The sequence below is a fragment of the Carassius gibelio genome, chromosome A11, assembly GCF_023724105.1.
Source record: "Carassius gibelio isolate Cgi1373 ecotype wild population from Czech Republic chromosome A11, carGib1.2-hapl.c, whole genome shotgun sequence".
NCBI lineage: Eukaryota > Metazoa > Chordata > Actinopteri > Cypriniformes > Cyprinidae > Carassius > Carassius gibelio.
In genome coordinates, this window is record NC_068381.1 from 12,719,498 (window position 1) to 12,729,559 (window position 10,062).

The 10,062-nt window shown below is 34.1% G+C and overlaps 2 protein-coding genes across 3 annotated transcripts in view; both read left to right on the forward strand.

The window, feature by feature from the left end:
- Nucleotides 1-2,350, forward strand: part of LOC128022387 (fibromodulin-like) — a 57,278-nt gene extending 54,928 nt beyond the window's left edge. For both annotated transcript variants that reach the window (XM_052609886.1, XM_052609887.1), the window contains exon 3: nt 478-2,350. In XM_052609886.1, coding sequence (XP_052465846.1) covers nt 478-629 — 152 coding nt within the window. In that variant the 3' untranslated portion in view covers nt 630-2,350. The remainder of the gene's footprint in view (nt 1-477) is intronic.
- A 1,364-nt stretch (nt 2,351-3,714) lies between these two features.
- Nucleotides 3,715-9,004, forward strand: LOC128022781 (sodium- and chloride-dependent neutral and basic amino acid transporter B(0+)-like). The gene is made up of 14 exons (XM_052610572.1): nt 3,715-3,854; nt 3,940-4,108; nt 4,351-4,482; nt 4,835-4,972; nt 5,316-5,415; nt 5,856-5,988; nt 6,101-6,241; nt 6,341-6,569; nt 7,043-7,168; nt 7,259-7,377; nt 7,529-7,628; nt 7,713-7,822; nt 7,993-8,160; nt 8,356-9,004. The coding sequence occupies exons 1-14, from the start codon at nt 3,789-3,791 to the stop codon at nt 8,491-8,493; spliced, it is 1,869 nt and encodes a 622-aa protein (XP_052466532.1). The 5' UTR covers nt 3,715-3,788; the 3' UTR covers nt 8,494-9,004.
- Nucleotides 9,005-10,062: the final 1,058 nt, after the last annotated feature.

The following is a 10,062-nucleotide window of genomic DNA, read 5'->3' on the forward strand; positions in this document are numbered from 1 at the left end:
AACATCGGAATATAATTTTATATTATTAAGACTGAAATTAATATTAAATTGAATTAAGTTTAATTAGGTAATTCATTTTAATTAGGCTACTAATTGTCCTACCTTCCTAACTTTATTTGTTGTTGTTGTTTTGCATAGAGTGCATTGTTTACCATTTTGTGAGGTTTATAGTTGTAAATAATATAAAAACAAAATAATTGATATATAATATATTGATATATTCACTCATTATATTTCTTGGGTAAATGTATCTTGTTTAAGGATGCTAGATATTTTTAAAGCTAAATATATATATATATATATATATATATATATATATATATATATATATTTATATATATATTAGAAAATAAGAATGATTTCTTACAGAGTAGTTTAGTGAAAAAGTCTTAACTATTCTCATCCAATGATTGTTCTCATGCCAGACATGTTGAATTTGCATATAAAACTTCTATAAAATTCTTCTGTTCGTTTCAGAGTTTACATTGGGCAGTTTCTGCAGTGTGGTGGATGTCATGAATTTCTCCCAGCTGAGAGTCTTGAGGCTGGAAGGAAATGAGATCAGTGCTAGAGACATGCCCTCTGAAGCTGCCCTGTGTCTTCGTCTGGCTACTGATATTGCAGTGTAATGGCAGTTACCAATCAGCAGGGGGCTCTTTTGTTTATTAAGTTACAGTGCCTTATGATTTTGTATGAGAGGAATCTAGTTTCCTGTGGACTTTAGAAAGAAATACAAATACTGAAATGGGGAAAAAAGGAAATTTGAGAGATTTAGATAGGAAATGTAGATCCTCTGTTAAGGTCTGAGAAGCTAGTTTATGATTATTATTATTATATATATTTTTTCAAAAGCCTCATAGCCATTCCAATATGCTTTTCTGTGCTTTGTTTGTGTGCTTGTCTGTTGGTTAGATGACTAGCGCTAAAATCAGCATTGCAATTTGCTGTTAGTTTGGTGGACATTTCATTCACTTTAGGTTTGTGGAAGTCTATGTCTCTTCAGGAAAAAAGTTTGAACAATGCTGTATTTATTCTACATGTGAAGAACTGAGAACAGAAAGATCTTACTTGACTACATTTAAGTCATTTAATAATGTTATCTGATATGATTTCATCATGAAAAACTTAATTTTACTCTTAATACATAATCTTCCATTCACATCTGGGGGAGAAAAACTTTGAATGGGTTGTGTTTTAAGAGCAATGTATTGCAAGTGATCTAAAAATGACTTCGGTCCTGGTGTTAAACATACCTGTAGACCTTGTGGCTCTTTTTGTCCGTGTGTTATGTATTAAATGCTTAATACATATATAAACAAATCATATTTATCTAGTTCTCTGTGACAACATTCATATATTTCTCTAAATTGGCTCTGGTTCATGCCTACACAGAAAAAAACATTTCTATAGAAATCACAGTTTCACACAAACACAGTAAGTTACTAATATAATTTGTTACTGATATCATAGATTACAATGTAATGTCTCAAGTTACCCATTTATAAGCAATATAGAGTACATTATTGTTTACAATACAACCGGAACACATTCTAAACTTGAGGTGCGGGATTTAAGTCAACACTCAAGTTTTGACAGATATGCTTCTTAATCATTACTTAATATCAATTTATTGCTATTCAGTTGTAATTATATATTGGCACGTCTAAATTGATAGAGTATTGATACACACAGAACATTTAGACGGATTGAGGGCTGAATCAAGGAAGTAACCTTCAAAGAAAACGGACAGTTGTGAGAAATGTGGCTTTTGGGCTTTATGCCATGAATCAGTTACGTATTAAAGCAATTCAATTTGCAAGTCATGTGTTATTAGCCTGCAAGTCTTATTTTCACAGTATACCCAGATTTTGGAAAATGTTTTGACCTTAATGATAGCGGGTTTTGTTTGATAGTTTGTTTGTTTTATGAAAGCATCTTTTTTTTTGAGAGTCATCGTGTATTTGTGAAATTAGGACTATGACATCATATTGTGACTTCAGTAAGTTTGTAATAGTGTAAGAGGTTTTCATCCCGCAACAGTTTGGATGTGGTGAATGCAGGTGACTCAGTGTTATCAGTGTCTTCATTTGGAATATTTCTACTTTCTCAGAACTCAGGACGCAAACATTCTGAATGTAGAGATTAAAGACTAATTTAGATTAAAGTTTGTTTGTTTGTTTGTTCGCTTATTTTACCAGCATCACCAGGACCTTCTGCATTGTAAACTTGTCAGCAAGGTGCTGTTTCACTCTGACAACCAATGACTTGTTAGAGATATAGTAAACTCAAATAAATAACCTGAGACGTTCCTTGCATGGCTCCCTGAACAAAATAAAACATCCTTATGACCTCTTTTTGACTCAAACATACGTATCATTTATTTGAACCCTTTCCTCTAAAACAAACACAGCCTTTTAGGGGCTGTTTGTTTCCTTAACCTGTAATTACCTGATAAGCACTTTAATGACAGTCAAAACTATTTTGGGCAATAACATCAGACTGCGGCACATGATCTCACAACTGGTGCCCGTGTATCAGAAAACCATACTATAATTTAGCGCTTAACACAATGACAGTGATTTATAAGGCTTAAATGGAGGTGGTGAGATGTTTAAACCTGTAGAAAAGGGTGGGTGAGGGTGTTGAGTTAATAAGTTGACTGATTATTTTAGGGTTTTGCTCTTTCGTCAGGCTTGATACAAAGATCTTATGTTTGCTCTCCAGCACTCAGTGTCCAGTCATTGAGAGGCTGTGGAATGTCAATAATGGTTTGGAATCTGCACTTTAACATGCTCTGGGAGATAAAACAAAACAAAACACGGGAAGTGGACTCATTTAATTCCCAGAATCTTTTCTTTAGTCTTGATAAATTTTCTTGTATAACATTTGAGGACTGCCACACAATAGAAAGACAATAAAACATTCCCATGGTTTTACTATTGTATTTTTCTATCATTCTGAGAAAAAAAAAACATTTAGCTAAGAGGACTGTCAGAGGCACAACATTTTATAATAATAAAGCCAGTTTTGTTCCACTGGTGCCTTTCTAACATTCCTTAAATAGCTCTGCCTCAGCTAAATGTTTACTGATAAAATGTCATGGAAGTGATCTCGCTGAATAAATATGAATAAGTCTGTATCTGAAACTCATTTTTAAATCATGAACAAGTTACTTTTATGCTGTCATGATGACACATGACATCACATGACTGTGAAGCCCCCCCTTGAGAGAAAAAGTGTAGTTTATCAGTGGTCTTTGTTTGCAATGACTAGTAGTTTATTATTATAACCGATACCTATAAATTAGCCCAGTTCTTTCTATTGTTAAAAAAGCTACACACACTGTGTAATATTCTAGATATACCATATATTTATTCTTGTGCTGTCAAAAAATTAATAGTGATTAATCGCATACAAAATAAATACAGTGTTCTGTATATATTTATTATGTATATGTGGATTAAATCCGATTAATCGTTTGACAGCACTAATTTAGCCACAAAAACATCCTATTATATTCTACAATGAATCGAGCTAAAATAAAAATATTGATTTTGAAATTCATGATACTTCCAACATAGTAAATGTGAATGCAAACCGAGATTATAATTAGTGTCTGTAATGTGTATGAACACGCCAAATGTGATGTTTTGTCATGTTGGAATGGGGTTGGGGAGGGGTGTATGTGAACTATATAAGCCTTCCGTGTAGAGTTTTTCCTCAAGTTCCCTCTGTCAGGTCAGGTGTATCCATCATTTCACCTGTCGCTCTTGAGACTGTGCTGAAGAATGAGGAAATGCAGCTTGAACAACATTACGGCAGTACTATTCAAAAACTCTGTTGCAGCTGAGCAGGTAGTAAACAGTTATGTTCACGTCAGTTTTTATTTCTTGGCATATTTGGATTTGAATAATTAACTTTCTTTTTTTTTTTTTGCAGGATAACAATGAATCTAACAAGCCAGATCCTCATGTTGGGCAGGAAGAAGAGAACACTGAAAGGGGAAACTGGAGCAGCAAAAGAGAGTACATGCTGTCTATGATCGGCTATGCTGTTGGTCTTGGAAATGTGTGGAGATTTCCCTACTTGGCTTACAAACATGGGGGAGGTACAGTAAGATTACTTTTAATATTATTTCTCACAATAACTTATGTTAAATGAATGTCTTATTCATACTTTTGTATATGCATTTAATAGAGGAGCAAGAATGTTAAAGTAGGCAAGAAAATTGACAATATATTTAACTTTTCCTTAATAACTCAATTATATGGACACAAAATCATTTCTAAAGAAAGTTTCTCTTTGAAAGTTACACTCCACTTGAATACTGCATCTTTTTAACGATTTCAGGGGCCTTCCTCATCCCCTACACTATCATGCTGGCTGTTGCTGGCCTTCCTTTGTTCTTCATGGAGAGCTCTTTTGGACAGTTCTGCAGCCAAGGCCCCATCAATGTGTGGAAAGCAGTGCCTATACTGCAAGGTAACACTGAACATATATTTAACCTTAACACTGGTCAATCTAAAGGTAACAGAGGAAATTCTTATAAATACACCAATATGGTAAATGCCTGAAGGCTAATTCATAAATGTTTTAAACCAACCTTGAGACGTGTTAAGGACAAATAGTCCTCGGACACAGTTAACATGCAGACTGCATACTGAGATTTGCCCTCAGGACTGTTACATTAATTTTTAAGGGGGTTTGTGGGTACTAAAAACCTCACATGTGCAAATCAAGTTCACACTTATTTAAACAAAAGTTTGGCTTTTACACTTTAAGCGTATCTTTTTCATGTGAATATATATATATATATATATTTTTTTTTTCGTAGGTGTTGGAATCACAATGATGCTGGTTAGCACTTTTGTGGCAATCTACTATAATGTGATCATTGCATATAGTATTTACTACCTGTTTGCATCTTTTCAATATCCTCTCCCTTGGAGTGTCAAGGACTGCAGCTCAACAGGTTTGTTATGTAGACAGTTTCTCTTTTAAAGAGAACCATTTCTGTGTCACACATTACCATGAAGTAATTAATTTTTTAGATAAACTGGCTTGGGGAAATTTTCCTTTCACACTTAACCCTGTAATAATAATAATAATAATAATAATAATAATAATAATAATAATAATAATAATAATAATAATAATAATCTCCTCGCAGCTCTGTGCTTAAAATGAAAAGAGTTTAAGCTATAGTTCTTTATAGATCAAACTATTGTTTTATATGTTTAAAAGTACTTCTTTATGAAGATACAGAATAATACAGCACTGAATCATTGTTTCCACCTTATGTTGTGTTTCAATAGCTAACAACATTACTGCTGCATCACTGAATGAGACTTCTGAGAATCAAACCTGCCAGAATGAATTTGCAGCAGGCCAGAGCCCCAGCGAGAAATACTGGGAGTAGGTTGACATTTGTTTTTGTACAGCACCTGCTTATCTTTCTTTCGTTCTTATTTTAATTAACAAAATATATTCTACAATTTGGATTCTTCATGATTAAATTAATGTTTTGGTCTGTGTCAGGTTTTGGGGTGGTTGGCACAGCATTAAGAATTTGTCGAGTGTAGTTTCTTTCCTGTTCTGAAGTATTTCCTGTTGAAACAGGAAGCTTGGGGAGGATGCTTGGTTTGTGTCACCTTTTGATGTTTACAAGGCTTTAGTTGTAAGATGGAAGCAGCAAAAAAATAAAAAAATAAAAAAATAAAGTATGCACCAAATCAGCATATTATAATGTCAATGAACGTTTTTTTTTAGGTCAGTTTATGTTATTTATTTTTCTTTTTGTTCTGTTTATTCATTTATTGTATTTGACATTTTGTATCTGCATTATTTGTCCTCAGTGAGGTGGCTCTTCAGCGTACTAGCAGTATGAATGAAACGGGGCCGGTGGTTTGGCATCTGGCCCTTTGCCTGTTGCTCGCCTGGATACTAGTCGGAGCAGCTCTCTTCAAAGGCATAAAGTCCTCTGGGAAGGTTAGTGTTTCACCAGTAAAATAAAATTGTATCGATGCAATAAATCGTATTGGGACAGCAAGAGAACAAAGCATTCTGGATTTAGTTTAACATAATAAGAGCTATGTTTCAGGTGGTGTATTTCACAGCTACTTTCCCGTACGTCGTTCTCTTTATTCTACTGATTCGTGGTGCGACTCTGGAGGGAGCAAAAGATGGCATTGAATTCTATATCGGTTCAAAGTCCAACCTCACTAAACTGGCCGATGCTGAGGTCCGTAAAGATCTAAATACAACAGTCTGACCTTACCGTTTATAATCACAGGAATACACACTAACATCAGACATCTAATGCAGCCTGTTTTTACCGTAGGTTTGGAAGGATGCAGCTACTCAGATCTTCTTTTCTCTCTCTGTTGCCTGGGGTGGTTTGATGGCTCTGTCCTCGTACAATAAGTTTTACAACAACTCCTACCAAGACTCCATCATAGTGTGTGTTACAAACTGTGGCACCAGCGTCTTCGCCGGCTTTGCCATCTTTTCTATTCTTGGACACATGGCGCATGTCTATCAGAGACCGGTGTCAGAAGTTGCAGATGCTGGTAAGATCTCAAATGTAAACGTAGTGTTGTTTTTAATTTTTTCAGTAATCAAAAGAGTGTATTGCAGAACATTTAAGAGTTCTTTTCAAACAAAGGGAGTATAATAAAAGGTGTAGTTTGCCATTGAATAAATAGTTTTAAACAAAAATAAATCCTCTGGTTGTTTCAAACTTACTTTTTTCTAATATTTCATATAAAATAGCAGCATACAGGTTTAGAATGACATGAGAAAGAGTACAAAATTATCATCGTCTTTTGGAGAATTACTCAAATGAGTCATTATAGAAATAGTTTAATAATAAAAAAATACAATTCAGGCATTATGTACTCATTCTTATGTTGTTTCAAACTTACTTTTTTAGGTTGTATTACAGAAAAAAAAAAACAATAATAAAAATATAGGATACAGGTTTGGAATAACATGAGAATGAGTCAAATTCAATTACCTTATTAAGTGTTTTTTTTTTTTTTAGGTTTTGCATTGGCCTTCATCGCGTACCCTGATGCTCTTTCTAAGCTGCCCATTTCACCCCTGTGGTCAATCCTGTTCTTCGTTATGCTTATTACCCTTGGCTTGGACTCCCAGTTTGCAGGAATAGGTAAAGAAAAACAGATTTAGATATAATAAAAAGAAAGAAAAAAAAAAAAAAATACTCAAATATTTGACAAGAGTCATGATTTATCTACAGAGGTTATCGCCACCTGCTTCCAGGATGCCTATCCCAAAGTTTTAAAGTCCAGACGAGGAATTGTTACAACAGCAGTCTGCATTGTTCTCTTTTTGCTCGGCTTGCCATGTGTCACTGGGGTAGGCAAACCATTATGAATATAGATTAATGTTTATACGACCAACCTTTAAAGAATTACAATTATAAAATTGCATTACATGAAAGGATAATAAGGGAATTCTTCACAGTGTGATCCCAGTTGTATGTTTAAACGTGTTTTTTTTTTGATAGGCAGGAATATATTGGGTGAATTTAATTGACACTTTTTGTGCTGGATGGATTCTCCTGGTCGCTGGATTACTGGAGGTCTTAGGTCTATCCATCCTGTATGGTGAGTATGTAATTTCAGTGATTTTTATATTTGCTGTCTCCCATCACTGGTCGATTCTTTTCTAATTTCTACTTACATTTCCAGGTGGAAATCGATTTATCAAAGACATTGAGATGATGATTGGGACTAAGAGCGCCCTCTTCTGGTTATGGTGGAGAGCTTGTTGGTTTTTCATCACTCCAGTGGTTCTTTCTGTACGTACACTAAATATGAATAATATCTATCTATCTATCTATCTATCTATCTATCTATCTATCTATCTATCTATCTATCTATCTATCTATCTATCTATCTATCTATCTATCTATCTATCTATCTATCTAATAATGATGTCATATTTGAAATGATTTATTTATTTTTGCAGATTATTCTTGTATGGTCTTTGTATACTTTCACTTCCCCCACATATGGCTCAGTTGCATATCCAGATTGGGGAATTTCTCTGGGCTGGTGTATAAGTGCATTTTGCCTCATCTGGATCCCTATTGTTGCAGTCTGGAAAGTATACAAAGCAAGTGGAGGCCCATGGCAGGTAAAACAGGGTTTTCATGTTTTTATCTGAGAAAATAATAATAATAATAATAAGAAGAAGAAGAAGAAGAAATAAATAAAGGATTTTAAAGATTTTTTTTTTTCAAAGACTATATATTGTGTAGCATGCCAGTGGTGCATTGTGTTCTTCAGTCATGCACTGTTTGATTCTGATTGCTTGGCTTTTGTCATTCAGCGTATCAAAGCTGCCTGTTCACCCACAGAGGATTGGGGGCCTTACCTGGAGTGCCACAGAGGGGAGCGCTATGGTGCGATAGGTGCAACTGATGCAAATATATTTGTAATCTCAAATAATTTCACAACTAGATTATAAAAAAAAAGTATGGTCAAGCATAGTGTTTAATGTATTTATGTGTATAGGCATATGTAGCACTACATTAAATAATATTACAATTTTAATGTATATAGTAATCCTAAAGGTTTGATTGCATATGCATTTTCGTTAGTGTTGAATTGTATTCTATTTGACTTTTTTTACCCTTTAATGTTTACATTTATCTTTTTGTGTGCTCTTATTGGAAAATGTGATGAAATCCAAATTATTTTAATTAAAAAGAAAAATGCAAAGTTAATGACAATAAACAAATATTCATATTCATATAAAAATATATAAAATATCAAATCAGTATGAATATAATTAGCAGACAAACCACTGAACAGTCTTGCATCTTATGTTACAAATTTTTCTGTTACAAAAAGAGGGGAAAGTAACATTAATAGGGTGTATATACCTCAAGTGAATCTTTTTTTTTTTTCTTATTTCTTTTTTTCTGACATGGTGTTATATCTTTCACTTTGATATAAAAGTTGCACTGAGTAAATACAGCAGGATAAAACAAAAACTGTCCATCTTCATTTCATACCGCAAAGCAAAAATGTGGGGGTGATTCTTTTCTATACCCAATGTTTAAAAGTAATGTTTTAATTATTTAAATACATTGACAATATGTTAAAAAAAGCACTTAAAGAGTAACAATATAGAAACGAAGCTGTGGCCAAATTTTTGGAGAATGACACAGATATAATTTTTTTTCACAAAGTCTGCTGCCTCAGTTTTTATGATGGCAATGTGCATATACTCCTGAATGTTATAAAGAGTGATCAGATGAATTGCAATTAATTACAAAGTCCCTCTTCACCATGAAAATGAACTTAATCCCAAAAACATTTCCTTCGCATTTCAGCCTTGCCACAAAAGGACCAGATGACATCATGTCAGTGATTCTCTCATTTAAGGGTTAGTTCGCCCAATTTGCTAAATTATGTCATTAATAACTCACCCTCATGTTGTTCCAAACCCGTGAGACCTCGGTTTATCTTCGGAACACAGTTTAAGATATTTTAGATTTAGTCCGAGAGCTCTCAGTCCCTCCATTGAAGCTGTGTGTACCGTATACTGTCCATGTCAAGAAAGGTAAGAAAAACATCATCAAAGTAGTCCATGTGACATCAGAGGGTCAGTTAGAATTTTTTGAAGCATCGAAAATACATTTTGGTCCAAAAGTAGCAAAAACTACCACTTTATTCAGCATTGTCTTCTCTTCCGTGTCTGTTGTAAGACAGTTCAAAACAAAGCAGTTTGTCATATCTGGTTCGCGAACGAATCATTCGATGTAACCGGATCTTTTTGAAACAGTTCACCAAATCGAACTGAAACGTTTTAAACTGTTTGCATCTCCAATACGCATTAATCCGCAAATTACTTAAGCTGTTAACTTTTTCAATGTGGCTGACTCTCCCTATGAGTTAAAACAAACCAATATCCCGGAGTAATTAATTTACTCAAACAGTACACTGACTGAACTGCTGTGAAGAGAGAACTGAAGATGAACACCGAGCCGAGCCAGATAATGACTCGTTCACAAGTCAAGAACCGTTTCTG